A 22,995-nucleotide genomic window follows, 5' to 3' on the forward strand; every position below is an offset into this window, starting at 1 on the left:
CCGGTGGTAGATTCTGCGAAGCACTGCTCTTGCTAGGGTCAGTGTTAGCAACTCTCCGGTTGAGCCCCGTGAGCTCACCTACAAACGTTAGGGTGAAGCTGAACCTCTCAAGGCTATCAGCATAGGAAGGGAAAAAAAAGAAAAGTTCGTAAGTTTTTAGAAATAGAAGAAAACTCAACCAACGGACATTAAAAATATTTTTTCCTTATTATTTACTTGGCTAAGGCCCGTAAATAATGAATACTTACAAGCGTCTGCTGAGAAAAAAAGAAGTAAAAAACATAATAATAATAATAAAACTTTCTTTATTCCATACAAAAATAATTAAAAATTAATTACAATATTCTCCTATACAAATAAATAGAGATATAGCTTAATTGACAACATAATTATAATTTAAAATGCAATAAAGAAACATAATTTGAACATACATTAATTGATTTATTGAGACCTAAGGTCCTACCTACCTTTAATCCAATGTTTTGTACTGATGTACCTAGTTGTTCAGACGAGCCCTCAATGTTGGCAGCTACCGGAGCCCATTGAATGCAACCACCTTGAGACGTGAGGTCGATTTGGAACTGTGATCGCGCCTGTCCAACAAGAGACTTTAAATCTCAACTAACACGTGACAACGGTTAAATCATGTTCACACTACACTAGCGCTGTTAATGGCATGGCAAAACTTTCAATTAATTCCACAATCGTTATTGATGTTATTGCATTGGCAAATACGTCTTCCCTTCGCGCTTTGTGCGGCTCTGTCAATTATTATTGTATTTGTCACATAAATTATTGAGTTACGAATGATGTTCAGACCGCGCTGTGCAGATGGGAAGGCTTGCAATCGATTAGTCCCGATAGTTAATCGATTTTTAGAGCAGAAATCGATGCTGCATTAAAAAGTATGCATTTTTTTCCTACCTAAGCTATTTCAGCGTAACCTTAACTAGCTGGTGAGCTCACGGGGCGTAAACCGGAGTGATGCAAACACTAACCCTAGCAATAGCAGTGCGTCGCAGAATCTACCACCGTTACGGAAACGCGACCCACTGAGAAGATGCGGCGAGAAACTCAGTGGGCTGTGTCTGTGGGTTAATTCGCTCATCGAGCCCTTCGTCGCAAACGACGGGTTCGACGTGGACGGTGACCGGAATGCATATTGAAACCAGACTATACAACGGCTGAGACATCGTTCAGGCTTTGATGCGAGGTTGCTTCGCGGAAGAAGCACGCAGTAGAGTGATATCTATACGCACAGGTTCATTTTTTTAAATGTTTTTATTACTACTAAGATTGGACTAGCTCACGGCTCGCTTCGTCTTAAATATTCACCGGATACCATAGATATCAACAATGTTAATGCCGACGTTTGATTTTTATTACACGATGTTATTCCTTCACCGTGGAAGGCAATCGTGAACATTTGTTCAGTACATATTTCATTAGAAAAAACGGTACCGCCTGTGGGATTCGAACACCAGTGCATCGCTAGATACGAATGCACCAGAAGTCTTATCCCGCAGGTCACAATAATTTCGCGCTGTTATCTCATTATTTATGTTTTTTACATTTGGTCAGAGAATGTGCCATTTGGTATTCATATATCCATTTTTTTGGGCAGTGACATAACTCTATCACTGTACAAATTTTGAGACTTCGGATCGAAAGACTGTGACAAGTAGTTTGACAATCCTCTCTTGATATCAATCCAACTCTACCTGAAGAGTTTTGAATCTGAACGAGACGAAAGTCAGAGGGCTCAAAGTCAAGGCTACATGGAAAATGCTTATTAACGCTTTTTTTTCTCTTGTAGGCAGACGATCGTACGGCCCACCTGATGGTGAGTGGTTACGGTCGCCCATGGACTTCAGCAATGCCAGGGGCAGAGCCAAGCGCTGCCTATCGCATCCCAATGAATAATTCTGAAGCTGAAAGAGACGAAAGTCAGAGGGCTCAAAGTCAGGGCTACAAGGAGAATGCTTATTAACGCTTACCAACCAAGCTCTCTATATAATATATGCTAAGTGAGTAATTTTCCACTTAAATTTTCCGAAAAATCTTTTCTCTGACATTAAAGCTGCTCCTAAAAAATACAAATATTTTCATATTAAAAAACAGTTTCTGCAGAACAACACAATAAGTGGGCGATTATTAATAAACATATCAACTAAGGTTTACAAAAATATGATTAAATAAGATACGTACTAGTCTCTGTGAAGCACACTCGACCATCTGGTATTTTTGCTGCAAAACAATACTGCGGTCTGCTTGGTAAGACCGGCCGGCCCCTCTCCAAAAAAATAGTCTCTAAACTAATCAATCGTAAGCCAGTTCTTGTCGGCCCATCTCAAGAAATCTTAAACATAATTTAGTAATAATAAAAAAAACCGATACATTGTAGAGATGTAGAGCGTAAGTCCTAATTGAAACGCAATTTACAAACAATAATCACTCTAAGTACTCCATCATAAGGCCTACTGATATACTAAATCAAAACGCATGTTTTACCATTTCTAATTATATATGATATTTTAATATATAGAACTCTACTAATGTCTCTACCTATTCTATCACAATTTTCTATATGAAAAATAGCTGAAGTATATTCACAATCAATATTTGCAGTAATAATATGGTAATAAATTATGTTCTCATACAATAATGTACCGGAAGTAGAGCTATTGTGATTTGTTAATAGTGTTGGGGACTCGCGTATTCTGTTCGATAGTAAAATCGATTTCTATTTCAACGAAGTTTTACTTGTTAAAAAAAAACAAATGGTCTATTTTATATTTTTGAAATTACTTCTGTAATTTAAGCTCTATGCGAATTGATTTTAGTTATATTTGTCATGGATTCGAAAAAAATAATCATGGAATTCTATATATTATGTTAATCTCAAATTCTATTAAAATCGAAAAAAATGCACTATACATCTAGCAATTATATATATATTTTTAATCTTTATTAGAGCCATACACCTATTAGGTTAAGTCGGCTAGCAATTATATTAAGAATAAACAAATTGAACGCTTTTCAATCTCTTTTACTTCCACCCTAAAAATGCTTAACAATAGAATTTTTAACCAACAAAACAGTTTTCAAAAAGAGTACATCAATTATTTTCACTTATAACGTCATTCATATTATTACTCGAACAATAGTTTTTAGCGCAGACGAGAGAGGGGGCGGGGCAGCTCACGGCCGGAGGGGGGGAACACCGCAAAAACTGCACCCGACTTAATTATAAAGAGACAAGAAACGCTATTAAATACCTATTCGTTAAATCTACGCTGTCGTGTTAACACCAGGAGCGCGCCGTCTCTATCGCACCTGCTCCGTTAGAAGCGGGACGGATATATTTAAAACGCGCCACGCCGCTAAGGGGCGTCGCAGATATAAGGTTTAGATTGACTGGGCGTTCTCAATTGAAGCGGTCTTTTTGTTTGTTCGAGGGTTTCTTTTCATTTGGTGTCGGGACGCGGGCGCGGGTAGACGTGCCGCGATGTACTGCATGTAACGCGGTCGAGTTGTGCTTGTGGACATGTCGGAACTACGTGGCTCGCCGCCCATGTCGCGGAACTCGCTGGAGAACGGCTTCGGGGCTCCTCTGGCGGCGCTGAGCTCGTTGGCGGAGGCCGCCCCGCCGGCTCCGAACCCTCACGGCATCGACCACATCCTGTCGCGGCCGGCGGTGGGCGCGAGCGTGGGCGCGGGGTTGCTGACGCCGCGGCTGTCGCTGGCGGCTGCGGCGGCGGGGATGGCGCATTACCTGCAACACAAGCCTCTGTACTGGCCCGGCTTCCAAGGGCTGGTGTCCAACCCCATCGCGTGGAGAGACAGGCTGCAGTCGAGTGAGTACTGATAGAGATCGTTCGGCACGTCACTCTCAAACCGTCTGAAAACGTACCGCCATCAAATGTTTTTTTATATTTTAGTATTCTTCATAAATCGGCGCCATGTAACTTCCACTTCACTGTCCGCTATCGTTGTTGTTGTCTGTTTGTTAACACGACACTTGCGAGACGACAAACGCTCGTCAATTGATTCTTTATAAAAGACATCAACGCATTACAAATATTGTGTGTTTGTTTGTCTTATAGATTTGTAAATGAATGTCAGAAGCTTGTTTAAGAGCAGCGGACATAGCTTACTACATAAAGCGTCAAAGTTGACACGAATAAACCATACATCGTTTTTCTTTCTAATGTTATATTCGAACCTAATAATGTAATAAATAAAAATAAAAAATAGAGCGTATTTCGAACCCTTAAGGGTAGATCTCATCACCCTACCTATTTCTGCCGCGAAGTAGTCAAGCCTTGTGGCAGTTAAAAAGGTAGGTTGCAGTATTACAATACAATTAAAGCTTTTACTATGTCTCAGTGTCAGTGGTGGCATTAACATTGTTATCTCTATAGACTCCGGTATTCGCTTAACGTCAGATGTGCGGTGTGACTAGGCTTAGGGCCATTAAAAATCTGTTTATCTCCTCCTATTACAAATCTAAACGAATGTAATGTATTCAAATATATGTACATAGTATATGATTGTTTACATGTTTTTGTGAAAGGTTTTATGAAATAAATGATTCTACAATTGAATTTTAAACATCCAATGAATCCATAAAGTGAACTCGGTCGCCGTGCTAAATATACAATACAGTCAAATTGAGTTAAATTTTTTAAAATTTTAATTAATAATATAAAAATTAATATGTTTTATTAATAATAATAATTAATATTACATTCTGTTATCTATTGAAATTATTTAAAAATAAATTGATCTTTTGATAAACTAAGGATTAAGTTTAAAAAAAAATACCGTTATTAAGCTAGGACATAAACTTGAAACCATCACATCTATTTATAGCATTTATATCAAAGTATAGTTAATTACAAGGCAATATCTAGTTAGTAGCTTTCTTCTAGTTCGTATTTGTGTACTTATTACACTTGTTACATAATAATATAGGTATATAAACAATAGTGTCGTTGGCGTTGGTCGTTGGATATCTGTCCGTCGGGCGCGCTCCCGCCGGCGTACCTTCTTGATGCGAAGTACCCGGCGTACCGGGGTACACTTACTTATCTAGTTTACCCGACGAATATAATAATGTTAAAAAAAAGCGTTTTTACTTTTTATTTTTTTATTGCTTAGATGGGTGGATGAGCTCACAGCCCACCTGGTGTTAAGTGGTTACTGGCCCATAGACATCCACAGCGTAAATGCGCCACCCCCCTTGAAATATAAGTTCTAAGGTCTCAAGTATAGTTACAGCGGCTGCTCCGCCCTTCAAACCGAAACGCATTACTGCTTCACGGCAGAAATAGGCAGGGTGGTGGTACCTAGCCGTGCGGACTCACAAGAGGTTCTACCACCAGTAAAAAGCGTATTAATATATCAGCGTTCTCTTTTCGGATAGTTGATTATCTATATTCTATACTAATATTATAAAGCTGAAGAGTTTGTTTGTTTGTTTGAACGCGCTAAACTTAGGAACTACTGGTTCGATTTGAATAATTATTTCAGTGTTAGATAGTTCATTTATCGAGGAAGGCTATAGGCTATATAACATCACGCTAAGACTAATGCAAGCGGAGAACCAATAAAGAATGTTTCAAAATCGGGTTTATTTTTACCTTTTCAGAGCTTCCGCTGCATGCGCTGCGGAAACGGTTAAAGTTTCGCTAAAATAATGTATGACAGAATTGTTCCCCTTTAAAAGATCTAAAAAAAAAGTCCGCGACAACATATGTCTATATGTTAAGGTTGGCTCACTATAACGTTTTTATGCTAACCAAATTTGTTCTAAAATAAAGCATTATTTGTAAACTATTCCACGCGGATGAAGTAGCGGGCAAAAGCTAGTGGATTTATAAATTTATCATTCTTTGGAACTAAAGTCCAGCCGCCGAAAGATGCGGTTAACGACAAACATTATTTAATATTTGTTTATGCAGAAAACTTTTTATTTTTATTGCATAGATCGGTGGACGAGCTCACGGCCCTCCTGGTGTTAAGTGGTGGAGATTTCACGTTATAAACAATACCAGTCGTTGTTGATGATGCAACAATTATTACAACAACACAATACAATTATAAGGCTACAATTAGTAAAACTACTTAGGAGAAATAAATACTTTTTTTTATTGTTTAAGCTAGTGAACGAGCTTATAGCTCATCTGGTGTTACCGGAGCCTATAGACATCTAAAACATAAATGTCGCCACCCACCTGACATATGAGTCCTAAGGTCTCAGTATAGTTACAACGGCTGCCCCACCCTTCAAACCGAAACGCATTACTGCTTCACGGCAGAAATAGGCAGTGTGGTGGTATCTACCCGTGTGGACTAACAAGAGATCCTACCACCAGTACCTAAGCAGAAACAGCACAGAGCACCAAATTGGCAATGATAAATTATGTTCTCTTCGTAAATAAGGTATAAAAGGAGTTTTAGAACTGTCTCAGCTTTTCCAGTTAGCTAGCTGCTCGGAGAAGTGGCGTCGGTAATCTGAGGTGTCCAGCCCAGTAGCTTCCTTTCCTACCCTGCCTTCAAGCCGGTCCTGCATAGTCATAACTTCCAATTTGATAAGTTTAGGTCGCTTTTCTTTCAAACTCATTTCTACTTAACAACAAAAGAGTTACAAGAACAACTCGCTTACATGATATAAGTAGCTCTTTTAAGAATCTTCTCGCCTCAATAACAAATTCCAGTCCTCAGTTGTTGCTTCACGACCCTCCCGATTCCTCACGCTAAGTATACACTATCTTCAAGTGATTCTCGAGCTTAAAATACATAACATTTTCTAATTGAATAGGCTTTACCACTACACCAGACGGCAACGGCCGTCTGGTGTAGTGGTAAGTGACATGGTCACTACAAAAGGGGGTCGCGGGTTCGAATCCCGCCAAGCGAAGATATTTGTATGATAAATATAAAATGTCTTTTCCAGGGTTATGGATGTATATTAAATATGTGTATGTGTATAATAAAAATCTTACATTTATTTCCGTTATCTGGTACCTGTAACACAAGTTCTTTACGAACTTACCACGGGACCAGTTAACGTGGCGTGATTGTTAGTAAATATTTATTATTATTATTATTTTATTATTATTTTAAAAAGGGGTATAAAAAGAACTATAGGTATATAAGCAGACAAAAGTGCCGCGTTTGTGCAGACAGGACTTCTCAAGACTCTTTTTGAAATTTGTGGAGAAGATTTGACATTCAATAATGTGTTATAATTACATCTAAGCCGTTTATAAATTATATATCAACTGACATTAGTTGATGACGTATCAATGTTTATATCATTTATCAACGAAATGGTCAATTTTACGTGTTCAACTTTATTACACCAGGAAAACTGCGCACCACACTTTTCCGTGATGGTTACTTCACCGTAGTATATTTACTAGTAGCCTTCCTTAAATTACCACTAGCTACTGGACAATATATCCCACTAAATGGCACTGCAAACGCATGACACATGCACAAACAAACACACAAAAGTCATTAAATTTTATAAAAGCAATTATCTATTGTTTTATCTTGTGGATCCAAATCAAGTTTTGCTGTAGCCAATCTCACAAAAAAAAACCGTGTCTGGATTTTCCGTTTTATCATATACCTAACAAATATTGTTTCCTTTCGATTTGAAATTGTAACCGTATCGGATGAGGTAGTAATCGAAGTTAGTAACCATTCTCCCAATTGTAATCGACGCGTACGCCATCATACTTTCTTCAATTCTTCTTAAAACCATGCATGAACGAATTTTACGTGAACAAGGAATAGAGAAACAACTCTGACTTTAAACATATTTGAGGAAAACAATACGATAATGAGCAAAACGCGCGACACAGACGCAGTCTACAATGAATGTTTGTTATTCAAACGGAGGCTCGTTCAAGAGTGTAGGCGGAATGAAGAAATTTGTCGATGCGGCAGTTCCGTGGCGATAATACGCGCGTTCCGGCGCGCCGCGTGCGAGATATCGCCCGTAACGGCACGATACATGTATTTATTGACACTTGAGGCCTCAGATTGCGCACCGAGGGATACATTTGCGGTAAATTCCTACAGTTTTGCTTAGATGCTTGCTTTTTATTTACAAGCGAATCGATGTGGTACGGTCTGCGGTTTTTTTTTGTGTCTCGTAATAACTATTACTACTAGTAGTCCCACAGTAGTCGAAATTCGACTATAATTAATTGAAATTATAAGTGTAAATATTATTAAAGTTCTATTGTCAAACACTATTATACTTCTATAATAAAATCTAATTTATACCTGATTTCGCCAAAACTACACTGTTGATAAATAATATTAAAGACAAACAATATTAGTCTATTTTCAATTTGACCACAGACTTTATACAACAACAAAGGTTTGACTATTGACAATAAACAAAGAGTTTATTTATGTGTATGTGATGTGTCAAATACATGGTGGTGTCTGTAATGTTTTTTTTATTATTGATTTAATGAATTTCTTATGCATAATTTAAAAAAATATTAGCATTCTGCACTCCTTCTCTATATTCTTTATAAGTGTCAGAAATTTCATAATCATCCGTCCGCGCAATTTTCGTAAAAACGGGTACAAAGTTTTTACTTCACGTATTAATATATAGATTTCACTGCAAACTTAGGAAAATTAGATAAATATCGTAGAGATAACTCGAATCGCCTCGAAGCATGAGATCAAATTCTCAATTTAAGGTATTTCCTACAAATTCACTATTAAAAATAGTTTGAACTTTCGCAGTTATCTACATCATGAATACCTACTATTATTTATTATTTAAAAAAAGACTAAAAAAATATAAAGTAGCCGTAATTTAAGGTAGACTGATTAGTTTGTTCCTAACATACTGCCCGTGATCGTCAGTTCACCCATGCCCGGGATCATTGGCTTGCAACGCACCGAAATATCGGGAACCCATTAAAAGTGAAAATTGTGGGAACAGCTCGTACAATAGTAGTGTCTGTAACTAGCGTCAAAGATCGTGAAATACTTCTCTGATTTCCACACTATGCCAAACCAATCAACCAATCATATAACCAAATCTTTGGTTGCTATTAAGTTACTCTAACATTCATTAAAACCAGAATTAGTCAGGGCACTATAATTATATGCTAGCCGACCCAGCAGACTTCGTAGTGCCTTCATCGATAAACAAAAGACCTAAAGTCTAAAACTTTTGTGTAAAATAAACTTAAAACAAACAAAAGGAATCCGTCCGATGGGGGGGACATCAAAGGAAAACAAAATTGTTATTTTTAATTAATTCCGGGCATTTTCAAATTTATCTACCTTTTAAACCTTCTCTGGATTTCCACAAATAATTCAAGACCAAAATTAGCCAAATCGGTCAAGCCGTTCTCGAGTTTTAGCGAGACTAACGAACAGCAATTCATTTTTATTATAGAAAAAAGAAGATGATATTAAACATATAGTTTAAATTAATTGTACCAATAATAAGTTTATAAGAAGAGCATAACGCGCTCAGTTCCTCATTAAATATGTCTTGAACGGGCGCTATCCTAAAATTATGTCAGTCAAAAAATACTTAGCATATGTACTTCAAACGTTGATCGCACTGTATGGGATATATCTCTATATTACAGTGATAATGTTATCGAGAGCGCTAATAATGTATGGTTGGTAATGAAACCGATTACGTGTGGCAGGTTAGCCGCGGTGCTTGAGATAGTCGCGGTCGCGTTGCTCAATATAGTTAATTAGATTTTGTGTGAACCGACATATGCCGACAAGTAGCTCTTAAGAATCATTTTTATCTTGAAAGTGGAATTTTTTTTTTTATTGCTTAGATGGGTGAACGAGCTCACATTCCACCTGGTGTTAAGTGGTTACCGGAGCCCACACACATCTACAACGAAAATGCACCATCTACCTTCTAAGGTGTCAGTATACTTACAACGGCTGCCTCACCCTTCATACCGAAACGCATTACTGCTTCCCGGCAAAAATAGGCAGGGTGGTGGTACCTACCCTTGCGGACTCGCAAGACATCCTACCACCAGTAAATGCTCCTTCATTCAGTTCAAAAATAATCAGAGGTTGTATAGCACCTCTGATACAACATAGTATACTTCGTGGAGGCTTTGGGTAGATTACATCATTGCTCATGATGTCACACCATCAGCAGGATGTGTGCACTGGTATCTTACGGAGAAACGCAATCGTGTTCAATTGCTAAGCAAAGGGATACGCATCGTTGTGTTAATATTAATTTCGTGCAACTGAAATATAATACTAATACCACTCTTCAGGTGATCCTTACTTACGTTCGATGGCGGGCCATGCTAATGTCATAAAATGTAAGTTCACCACATTGGCAATACTGCATACTGTCGTCGTCCAGTTCAGTAGATTCCAGCACAGCTATTTCAAGACCAAAACGATTTGTGGATACCTTGTCTACTAGACTTGTTATGTAAAATCCATGTACATTTACATATATTTTATCTTATATCAAATCAGTGTGGCTCTAGACACGTAAGGTTTGGCGAATATCGATAATCGAGGTGTATAAACAGTGCGATGTTTAACCAACGTCATTCGGATTGAAAAATAAAGAATCGAACCGTAAATACGTCTAAGTACGCTTTGAAGAAACTGACCGAAAGTCAACCGAGTAAGGTTGAGAATGACTGTCATTTTGTGATTTATGAAAACACCGTCTCCACTAGTCGCAATGTTTTTGTATGCTCATCAAGGAAATCGCTGATATTCAGCTATTTTTTTAAATCCCTACAGTAGAGATCCATAGGGAAGAACAATCCCTCAAGGTATACGGACCAGGGTGCGAACTTCGTACTTATTATTATTTTTTGCTCTTGTAGGCAGACGAGCATACGGCACCTGATTATGAGTGGTTATTGTCGCCCATGTACTGCAGCAATGCCAGGGGCAGAGCCAAGCCACTACCTACCGTCAAGTGCTCTCCACAAGCCTCGTTTGAAGAAGGACATGTCATAGCGCTCGGGAAACACCGTGGAGGGGAGCTCATTCCATAGCCGGATGGTACGTGGCAAAAAAGATCTCTGGAAACGCACTGTGGATGAACGGAGTGGCTTCAAGTAGTATAGATGAACTCTACTACGGTGGCGGGCGGTGCGATGGTAAAAACGATATGATGGGATCATCTCAAACAATTGCTCAGAGCAAACGGGTCACGGACTGGTCGCTGTTCGTAACATGAAAAAACCAATAACTATCTGTTTATAGTCCAGTAAACATTTGAATAGCATTCGCATGAAAATTCAGGCTTTGACGAATCAATAATTATTTGTCTATTATAGCAAAAAGCAATATAATTATTTAATTTATATATTTAAATGAGGCACTGAAATAATAAGAATGCAAACTTGATTATATTTTTAATTGAAATACCAATGTCATCGAACTTCTAAATGTCTAGACTCAGGCGCAAAAGAACTATATAAAGACATTGATTGATACGTACAGTGGAATTTTAATGTAAAAGCTTACTTACTATATTAAAGGCCTTATTACATTCATTATTATATTTTTTTTATTAAATAAAAATACAATCTTATTGACTATTACGCTTTACCATCGTACGAATACCACACTCTAACCTACAGATTATTTAGGTGAGGATATTTTTTTTTTCTTAATTGAGTGATCGAAGACCCTCCAAAGGATTCATTACAAACATATATAGTTTTAAATTTTACGTTCACGAAAAAAACATGTTTTGTTAAGGATAGCTAAAAAGCATTACATGATCAAAATAAAGGCGATCATGTTTTCTAAGCGCGCGTAAAATGACATCACTAAATAAAGCACAGATAATAAATGTGATAAATGTGAAATACATTTTTTTTCCAGTATAATTTAATAAGTTTTTATCTATATTACATGTCAGATAACCTCGTTACAATTTTATTAGTATTTATAACAAATATTTGTGGACGAATTAATTTTTTTTTTGGGCGCGTTCCATGCGCGTGCGTGTGTTGAGTCTCTCTTAATTACACTCTCTGTTAATGCATATTATTATGTTTAGATAGGAAAGTATTATGTTATCATATCTTTTTTCATATATTAGCCGGATAATGCGCCTTTATTAAAATCACTAACAGCCCGTAACGATTTCGCTTAGGACAGAAAGTTTAATCTGTTTTTTTTTTCATTACATATCTAATGCGGTTAATGAGAATAGAGTACGAATTAACAGGCTTTAGAATGTCAATGTTTTTGTGGATTGTCTGTAGACATTTTTATTTAATTGCGTGTTTTTTTTCAACGGAAATTAAATATTTTTTAGTGAAAAAACGGAATAATTTTATAGTAGTCGTTTGGTCAGATTACACAGATAATTTACTTTTGCCGTTTAAATTTAACTCACCTATTTATTGGAGTTTACTCCTTTAGAATCGATTTACATATATAGGCCCGGGGTATGAAAATTATGGGGACCAAAATCGTACTAGCATGTCACACGAAATGCGTTATGCGCCTGATTGCGCATGTCACACGAAATGCGTTATCGCAGGTGACGCCGGGCTGCTGCGCCGGCAGTCCGCCACAAAGCCTCGTACTGATCGCGCGTTTCTCTCATTATTGTATTTTCATATATTTGTTAGTCGTTTGTTTTGTGTCTCGTTAATTTGTTAATAATCTGTAGTGTATCGTGTTGTCGTAATATAGAACTATTTCTCGTATTGTTTCGTTTAATTTTTTATATCCAGTAAACTCCAGTCGTGCGTCGGAGCGGACACACACACTTTTTTTTTTGGAATTTGTGTCGCTTCAATGTTTTATTTTATTTCACGTTTGAATTCACTTTACGATGCCTTTGTGTACAAAGACCAGATGTAATGTTCATCTCTCATAAACTAATAATGTTCAAGCGTCGTGTGAGAGCTCACTGTCTGTCGTCTCGTGGGGATGAAATTTTAATTCCTAGGGTCGAAATCTTTCTGCCGACCGAGAGGGCTGGTGGTCGTGGCGCCGACGACCGCCAGTCCAGCGTCCCGAGGGGGAGGGTGATGGGAGAGATGTGCTCCGCACTAAACGCTTCACTTTCCCCCTTTGCCTTGTCATGAGTTCTGTCTCATGCGAGGTTTGGACGTTGGTTGTTGAGCGACAGGAGGTTTTAGTCAGTTCGACTCTGACATACCCCGCCCAGTATCCCCAGAAAAGGGCGGAAGTCCGGCGATTTCCGCCAGACCAAAAAAAAAAAAAAAAGGGTCGAAATCTTAATTCGTACACACCGTACAGTTTTCCAAAAAACATTGGCACTGACTATTTTAGCTTTCCTTTGGGTAGCTTAAACCTCATTGTTCAATCTATTCACGGACCCAGGTTACACTGCGGAGCCTGTTATATATTATAAAGTTGTTTGAGTTTGTTTGTTTGAACGCGCTAATCTCAGGAACTACTGGTTCGATTTGAAAACTTATTTCAGTATTAGATAGCTCATTTTTTGAGAAAGTATATAACATCGGAAGGCTATAGGCTGTATAACATAACGATAAGGCCAATACAAGTGGAGCACAATAAAGACTGTTTCAAAATAAGGGCTTAAATAGCTCCTTAACATTATATAATTCAAAAATATCTTCACTTTCTACGTAAATGAAGTGTAGGTAAAATTTAGCGTTATGCCAAAGTAACTATTCCACGCGGACGAAGTCGCGGGCAAAAGCTAGTTATCTAATATAATTCCGAGAGTATACGAAAACAATTCCAGAGCTTATATATTATATTGCCCCGTACCATCCGGTTATGGAATGAGCTCCCCTCCACGGTGTTCCGAGCGCTATGACATGTCCTTCTTCAAACGAGGCTTGTGGAGAGTATTAAGCGGTAGGCAGCTCCTTGGCTCTGCCCCTGGCATTGCTGAAGTCCATGGGCGACGGTAACCACTCACCATCAGGTGGGCCGTATGCTCGTCTGCCTACAAGGGTAATAAAAAAAAAATTGGTAGCGAGTAGAACGTACGAAATTCTGGATGTAATTAAAAAAATATGTTCGCTTCGGTTCATTGTCCCCGCGTGCGACCGCGCGCCGCGACTCAATGTGAAATTGCAAACGAATATAGAATTACAATTCGATGTACGTTCATTCCGGTTTTTATTACGTACTCATTACTTATGGCGTACTTATGTAAACGCCACTGACACTTTTGTAAGCTCATTACAAAGCTGTATCGTTCAGTACATAATGCGATCAAAGCTTTCATCTAAGATGATGCTGTATCTTTAACTATTCCTGAATTTCTGTAAATTAAACGGTCGTCTGGAAGAGATCACTTTTAGCGATAGGACGGTGTGTCCGCGCGGGTAGGTACTACCACCTTGCCTATTTCTGCCGTGAAGCAGTAATGTGTTTCGGTTCGAAGGGTGGGGCAGCCGTTGTAACTATACTGAGACCTTAGAACTTATACCTCAAGGTGGGTGGCGTATTTACCCGGTCGGCGGTGTATCGCGTTCCGACCCGGCAGGCTGGTTCTGGCCCAGCGGGGTATCCCGGAACACCAGCGGCACCGCCCGGGCGGCCTGGTAGGGCCGCCGTACCGCGGAGACTGACGTCGTTGGTCGTCGACTATCGCCTCGACGACCCGTCGGTCGGGCGTCCTCGGGGTGGCGCCGCGTGTCTGGTTGTAGTGTTGACCGCGGGAACCCCCCTACTCTGAACGGGTTCTGACCCCGGACGGAGATCGGACGTCGGGTGTAAGAGTGCAGGGGAGTCGTTTAGTGGGTGGGCCCTAAAATCCTTGGGCCCGCGATCTGCTCTCAACACCTGCAGATCGTTGAGTCTCACATACCCCGCGCGCCCCCTAGGCGCGGGGACCTCGTAGGAGGTTCGGCCCCCGGCCCGAGAAAAAAAAAAAAAAAAAAGGGTGGCGTATTTACGTTGTAGATGTCTATGGCCTCCACTTAACACCAGGTGGCCTGTGAGCTCGTCCACCCATCTGGGGGATAAAAAAAAATGACGGCCTATTGTACAAATGTAACTGCTTGTTGACTGTTTTTGAATGTAAATTGTGTTTTGTGCAATAAAGAGTATTTATTTACTCTCTCTCTCTCTCTCTCTCTCTGTCTCTCTCTGAGATTTTTGTGTAAATCGGTTGTTAAATATTACTCTGAATAAGTTGTACAAAAACCCAATGTATCCACAAGTGCTTTGAGGAGCATGTCTTCAACAGCGACACGCGACGTGAGCACTAGTCAACAATGCAAATGAGACTTCGAACTCACATCAGATGATACTCATGCTGTGCTATAATGAACTGCGAAGCCGTCCGCACAATAAAGATAGCAAACGTAATATACCGTCCGACCGTGTGGAACCTTTTTATAATTACCTCCCGTGTCCCCACAGAGGGGAGGTCGCGGCATATGTTACCGGAATTAAAATTTCCCGCACCCGGTAGGTATGCAGTTTCCGATTGTTCCCATATGCCACTAGGCGGTGGAGAGTTATGAAAATTTACTCGGCTTCAAAATGCTTTTATAGAGTTACAGTTGCGAGAGATAGTGTTCCGAAATGAAGACGACCATCATTGTCCGACTTTGAACTACACTATCGTTCTGTTTATGAAAGTTATATTCGTTCAAAATAAGTGACCTTATAAATAAATAATAATAAATATAAATATTTACTAACAATCACGCCACGTTAGCTGGTCCCGTGATACGAACGTAAAGAACTTGTGTTACAGGTACCAGATAACGGAAATAAATGTGAGATTTTTATTATACACATACATATATTTAATATACATCCATAACCCTGGAAAAGACATTTATATTTATGATATAAATATCTTCCATTGGCGGGATTCGAATCCGCGACTACCTTGTGTAGTGACCATGTCACTTACCACTACACCAGATAGCTGAACTTATATTCTTTGGAGATTTAGTAGTAGGGGAAGAGGTCGATCGAAGAAGGCATGGATGGAGTGTGTGAATGACGATATGAAAGAGAGTGGAGTGAGTGTTGAGGCGACAGCTGATAGAATAGGCTGGTTGAATAAAAAAAATGGTTATGGTGACACCACCTAGTGAAATAAGAAAACAAAGAAGATATTCTTTGAAGATTTAGCTGGAAATATGTTCTTTTTTATTAACTTAAGGAGATCGTATCGGGTGCTAAATGGTTACCGAATGTTTTAAATGCATTTTGCCACAGCGCGTCGTCATTTTTATGATAATGAGGCTTTTAATCATCTCTACAATGCGCATGCTATGACATATACTGCTTAAGGAATATTACAAAGAGTCCAATGCAGTTTGGCTGCGCGTTATTAATATAAGTACATTACTGAAGATAACTACTTTCTACAAAGTGGGCAGCGGGGTTGTCTCCCCGCGAAGAAATTTAACAAAATGTGAGATTGAAATTTTAGTTGCATAGATGTAGCTAATACGTTTTTATTATTATTAATTGCTTAGATGGGTGGATGAACTCACAGCCCAACTGATGTGAAGTGGTTACCGGAGCCATCTACAACCTAAATGCCACCACCCACCTTGAATCTAAGTTAGTTAGTTTGTAAGTCTAGTTCTAAGGTCTCAGTTTTTACAGTATAACGGCTGACCCACCCTTCAAACTGGAACGCATTACTACCTCACGGCAGAAATCGGCAACAAAAAGACATTCTCCAACCAGTAAATTATAATTTTGTGGGTTTGATTTTTATTACACGATGTTATTGCTTCACCGTGGAAGCCAATCGTGAACATTTGTTAAATACGTAGGTTTTTCTTTAGAAAAAATAGTATCTTATCCTTGTGTATAGTATAGTCTTATCCTTTAGGCCACGACCACTTCATACATTATCGCCTTGCCAAAAGCTAAAAGTCCTACCATTAAAACAGGTAAGAGGATTGACAGTCGCATAAGACTATGCCTGGATGTAAATCCCACATGCAGGTACCAATTTTATAAGCAAATACGTACTCTAAACAAGTACTCTAACCACTCCCACGGCGAAGAAATAAGATCATTTAATAACAGTGCAAGCTGATTCATATAAATCTGTCTAATAAACTTACGAGTATTTATTATAGTCAGTGGAAATAGTTCAAATCTAATGAAGCCGATCTGTGCTTATAGCTGAATACATGCTGATTTTAAAATAATTTGATATAGCATTATGTAATATCCCATTTCCCCAGATTGTGATTTTTTTTAAACACAAAGCACCTCTTTAGTCATTAGAAATATATATTTTTTTAAAGTCATTTTCGTATAATATTGAATTAAGCTGAACATTTCAACCAAATATTCCGAGTATCAACAGGATAAGTTTAAATATAAAAGTGAAAGAATCAAAAATAATGCACAGACATCTCCATTTTGTGATACAGAGACAAAAATAAAACACATTGACAACCCGACCGACACCTCATCGCGAAAAACAAAGGCGGGGTGTTGGGGGGCGTCGGGGTGGGTTGGGGGGCGTTGTGGGGGCGCGTGCGGTTCGCGTCGGAATTATGTTATTCTTAATTTAATTTCATTAGGCTCGAGATTGTAGCCCAGTTTATGACGACCAAAATATAATAGGAGTAGCGAAATGAGAATGTTTTAATTGTTCATGTTTCCGGGACCGGAGCGGAGGGAGGAGCGGGCTTTTGAAATTTTGTTCACTCGAAATTTGCCGTTTTGATAACTGTCTTTTGTTGTTCTATTTTCGTTTTATTTGTTTGTATGATTTGACTATACATATATGGTAGGTATATATTTTATATACTTTCAAACTTAGGCACGTGTGCACTTAACATGCGGCTTGTCGATTAGAACCAGTAAACTACTGCAATAAATTTTATCGATCTAAATGCCAGTCTTCTTCTTAGTCGCGCATACTTGATTGCTGAAGGTCGTATCCCTGAAAGCCCTTCGTGGCTCTTTGTACCATCAGCTTCCATTTCCTTCGGTTTTCGGCTTCTCTCAGGGCGTTCGCAACAGAGAGTCCAGTGAGCGCAGTTATCTGATCTGACCAACGGTTTGGTGGCCGGCCGGCGGGTCTTTTCCCTTCTACCTTCCTTACCCACCACAGTCAATTTTTCAAGGTTGTCTGGTGGCCGCCGAGCAATGTGACCAAAGTAACCAAGAACCTTCTGGTAGCAAATCGTAGATAGTCTCGTTTCTATGCGAAGTTGCTCGAGGACAGATTTATGCATGTGTAAATTGATATGTAAAACCCAAGTTTTACTAAAACGCAGTTATTTAGTATGTATATTATTAACCCTGCGAGAATATGCAGTTTGTCTCACTTAAATTTTATGAAGATACAATTCAGATCATGTTAATTTTAATTGCTACAGTTAGGTACATCCGATTAAAAGGCTACGGACTACCGTCTACGGCACCTCTACGAGGCGCGTAGCCACGCTACAGAGATGCTACGTAATGTTTAATTTCGAATAAAAATGTAGATAAAGAAATAATTCTGATTGAGTTAATGAAATAATTTTAAGAGAAAATCTGTCTTCAACAAAATAATTAAATATTCATTATTAAGAATAGCTCCTAATTAAGTTCTAAGAATACATAAGAAAGGTCGAATTGAAAAACTTATTTCTTTTTGAAGTCGGCTAAGAACATCAAGCAATCTTATTCCGTGGTCTTGTCGAACAGTTTTGAGAGTTTAGTGTTGTACAATCCGGGTCTAGTGTTGTACACTTCTTTGTAATACTGTTACTGTTTATACTTGTAAGTACTATGAAACTGTAATTAAATATAATGTTACGGTATGATCTAAAAAAATACATTTATTTATTATGGTCTATCTGATATACGCTAATAGAGATAAACAAATAATAATAGCTTCAACTCTGTTACTATAAATAAATAATAGTAGAGTTGAGGCTTGTTTTGAGCAGTGGCTGTCTTGCAGCTGATAAGTTTCAAAATCTTCTTCTTGACAATATAAAAAAAAAACTCCACTGCAGATCAGGAGAGCACGGTGCATGGACAGCACCCACCACTAATACGACACGTTAGATACAGGGCCTTTTTTGAACGGTAGAAAACAATATGTCATGTATGTAAGGTTATTAAATTAAGACCTCATGTGTTAATTTTGGGTAGCGGAATTCACTTAGTAATATCTATGGGCTCTAGTACCCACTTAATACCAGGTGAGCCATGAACTCGTCTGCCTCTAGAGAACACAAAATGATAAAACGTGTTAAAGATTTGTTTTTAGTCGTTCTTTGAACCCGTTGTCCGCTATCCACTTTACATAATATAACGGATAGGTACATCGTATGTATGTACATTTCATTTTCACCAAAATTGAAATATTTTTAAGCTATTGCATAGCTTTTATCGCGGACTTTGAGCGCGATAACCGAATCAAAAATTTCCATAACGAAAATAAAACCTAACACCCACACTCCGCCTACCACGTAGCTCGCGTTCGACACATTCACACGTTGCGCTTGTGTAGTGTTTGTGAATAAGCGCGTGGCGTGACGTCGCACTGCATGCGCATCATGAAAAGTCTGCCCATCTCTCTCTCGCACGGTCTAGCTTATGAGTGTGAAGGGCACAGTTTTGCTTTTGTTAATGTTTATAAATATAGCGTGGTACTATTTTTTTTTTATATTAAATTATTTTTGTCTAATTATAACTGCATAAGTTGATAAAAAATGCTTTACCGCGGCAGTCCCCGAGTGCCACACGTGTTTTTTTTTTGCTATTTCAAAACCAAGATCATGTAGTAGAAAAGCGCGCAAGTCACCGCTCGGTCACAACGCGATATATGTACTCGCGTAATAATATTCAATAAAACATATCGGTGTTGGAGCGGCGCGGCGCGCGTAATGAGGCGTCGCGATGCGGAGTCGACACGCGAAACACCTGTTCCTAGATAACGCATATATTAAGGGCTGGGCTACATTCACTACATTCTTATTTTCTATACGTTTTTATTAGTTCACTCTCTTGTACGGGTGTTTTGAAAAAAAATTACTGCATCTACAGGAGTAGTCGTTACAGCCTAAAGGATAAGACAGTGCATTTGTATGTAGCGGTGCACCGGTGTTAAATCCCGGTGGCGGGTACCAATTTTTCTAAATACGTACTTATCAAATATTCACGATTTACCTCCACGATTAAGGAATAGCATCGTGTAATTAAAATCAAACCCGCAAAATTATAATTTGCGTAATCACTGGCGGTACAGCGTCTTGTGTGTCCGCACGAGTATGTAGCACTACCCTGCCTATTTCTACCGTGAAGCAGTAATGCGTTTCGGTTTGAGGGGTGGGGCAGCCATTGTAACTATACTGAGACCTTAGAACTTATATCTCAAGGTGGGTGACGGCATTTACGTTGTAGATGTCTATGGGCTCTAGTAACAACTTAACATCGGGTTGGCTGTGGGCTCGCTCTTCCATCTACGCAATAAAAATTGTCAAGGTGTAAGGCTACATTACTTTTGGCCACCATTAACACTAGATGGGTATTGAGCACGTTCACTCATCAAGAGATATAAAAACGTGTACACCCAGCATACAGTCGTACCTTAGTGTGTGATGTTATCACAGATCAGGTGTGGAGCGTGTTAGGCACACACGGCGACATGTTGCGACAACAACGATACCGTATCTATCTTTTGAATATTGAATCTCTGAAGTTTGTTTAAGATAGGTTAGTACGCGTTTCGCATATGAAGCTCTTTCCTATTGGCAAGTTTTGTATAAAAAAATGATCAAGTTATGTCCTGTCTGTATTTAAATTGAAATAATCGATTTATTTTGTTCCTACAAGTCTATCCGCGATACAATTTTTAGTTTATTTTTTACACAAATCTATGTGGGTCCGTCAATTCGTTCTTAGTTTGCACTATAATTATTTTATATCAATTATCAAACTGATCATTATTTTTCAGTATGCAACATATCAAATATTCTAATAATTTGGAAATTTAGTCATAAACATTCAACCTTCTTTGAGAAACTCTATTTTTTGGAACCGTCATGCGTTCTAATTTGAATAATAGATATTTGACAGCAATCACATTATGATGCCCATGGACTTCGGTAGCTACTAAATAACAGGTGGGTCACGAGCTCAATAAAATTTCCCCATCAAAACAATAAATAATATGAAAATATAAAACCATCTCTAAAATATTACAGCTTCGTTAATAAGTAGCATAGAACAAGTGGCATAAACGTTTCATTCCCTCTGAGAGGACCTTCTGTGAATAAAATAAACAATAAACGCGATATCTACTTACATATTTCATCATTGATTTCATTAACGCTCATGATATACTTATAGTATCTTTATTAATACTATGGATCGTATTATTATTCTGAGGCATATTCAACGTGTTTTAATGTTAACTAGCTGATCCGGCAGACTTCGTAGTGCCTCAATCGATAAATAAAAAACCTAAACTTTTGTATAAAATAAACTTAAAACAAATAAAAGGAATCCGTCCGATAGGGGACACATCAAAGAAAAAAATTGTTATTTTTATTTAATTCCGAGCATTTATCTACCTTTTGAACCTTCTCTGGACTTCCACAAATAATTCAAGACCAAAATTAGCCAAATCGGTTCAGCCGCTCTCGAGTTTTAGCGAGACCAACGAACAGCAATTCATTTATATATATATAGATTTAGGATTTTTTTAGGTTCCACTTAATGTTATATAAGTAATTCATTTCAATTTAGAACTATAAGATAACTTAACTTAAACTGTAAGTTTTAAGCACTACATAAACAGTTCTTAGAAAGCATATATATTAAATATAAAATAAACCCTTCTAATTTTAACCCCTCTTCTAAAAATACGTAAGCCACTAAACAATACACAACAACATAAAAGCAAACTTCTCTATCGCTAGACACATAAAGAAACTTTGTCACACACTCCTCCAACTCATAAGTACACTTAAGAATCCCGTAACAATTAAAATGTACACGCTGACTTTGTGTTTTGCCGCATCGGTCCCCCCACCGTCCCCCCGCGTGGGGGCGTAGGGGGCGAAATGAGAGAGCGATTTATTTAGAGATGATAGTGTACAGATTTCTCTTGTTTCACGTGCTCGGCGTTGTACGAATTAGCAGGACGTGACAGTGGTCGTAAGAACGCAGGGGTTTGAGGGTTCTCTAGTAAGTGACGTTATGTTGGCTGTTTCAATTGTTTTTTGTGTGTTTTGAACACTATAACACTTTGTCAGTCTTTTTTTTTTTATTTCCCTTGTAGGCAGATGAGCATACGGCCCACCTGATGGTGAGTGGTTACCGTCGCCCATGGACTTCAGCTATGCCAGGGGCAGAGCCAAGCCGCTGCCTACCGCTTAATACTCTCCACAAGCCTCGTTTGAAGAAGGACATGTCATAGCGCTCGGGAAACACCGTGGAGGGGAGCTCCTTCCATAGTTGGATGGTACGTGGCAAAAAAGATCTCTGGAAACGCACTGTGGATGACCGCAGTGGCTCCAGGTAGTATGGATGAACTCTACTCCGGTGGCGGGCGGTGCGATGGTAAAAAATAGATGCCGGTATCATCTCGAACAATTCCTGAGAACTCAGTCTCTTAGGTACATTGTAAAGCATTTCTATGATTTAATTTGTGTAGTTGTTTGTTTGTTGGTTTGACTAACGTACATGAATTAAACAAGGCAGTACAAAATGTGACATCATACTAAGTTTAATCTATTGTTGAATCCCAGGCTTTGTTGTAATTTTTTTTATTGCTTAGATGGGTAGATGAGCTCACAGCCTACCTAGTTCTGAGTGGTTACTGGAGCCCATAGACATCCACAACGTAAATGCGCCACCCACCTTGAGATACAAGTTCTAAGGTCTCAAGTATAGTTACTACGGCTGCTCCACCCTTCAAACCGTATTACTGATTGACGGCAGAAATAGGCAAGGTGGTGGTACCCACCCGCGCGGACTCACAAGAGGTCCTACCATCAGTAATTACGCAAATTATAATTTTGCGGG

The 22,995-nt window shown here is 38.7% G+C and overlaps 1 protein-coding gene and 1 long non-coding RNA gene across 3 annotated transcripts in view; one reads left to right on the forward strand and one right to left on the reverse strand.

Annotated features, from left to right (window-relative positions):
• Positions 1-287: 287 nt before the first annotated feature.
• Positions 288-8,401, reverse strand: LOC134199121 (uncharacterized). Its single transcript, XR_009973474.1, has 5 exons — positions 8,305-8,401; positions 6,671-6,794; positions 2,209-2,359; positions 1,998-2,086; positions 288-593 (listed from the first exon to the last, which is right to left on the reverse strand). It is a non-coding gene; the product is annotated as an uncharacterized LOC134199121 (long non-coding RNA).
• The window catches only part of LOC101746792 (homeobox protein Nkx-6.2), a 79,750-nt gene continuing 59,861 nt past the window's right edge, over positions 3,107-22,995 (forward strand). For both annotated transcript variants that reach the window (XM_012697596.4, XM_004923260.5), the window contains exon 1: positions 3,107-3,857. In XM_012697596.4, coding sequence (XP_012553050.1) covers positions 3,548-3,857 — 310 coding nt within the window. In that variant the 5' untranslated portion in view covers positions 3,107-3,547. The remainder of the gene's footprint in view (positions 3,858-22,995) is intronic.

This window comes from Bombyx mori, chromosome 7, assembly GCF_030269925.1.
Source record: "Bombyx mori chromosome 7, ASM3026992v2".
Classification (NCBI taxonomy): domain Eukaryota; kingdom Metazoa; phylum Arthropoda; class Insecta; order Lepidoptera; family Bombycidae; genus Bombyx; species Bombyx mori.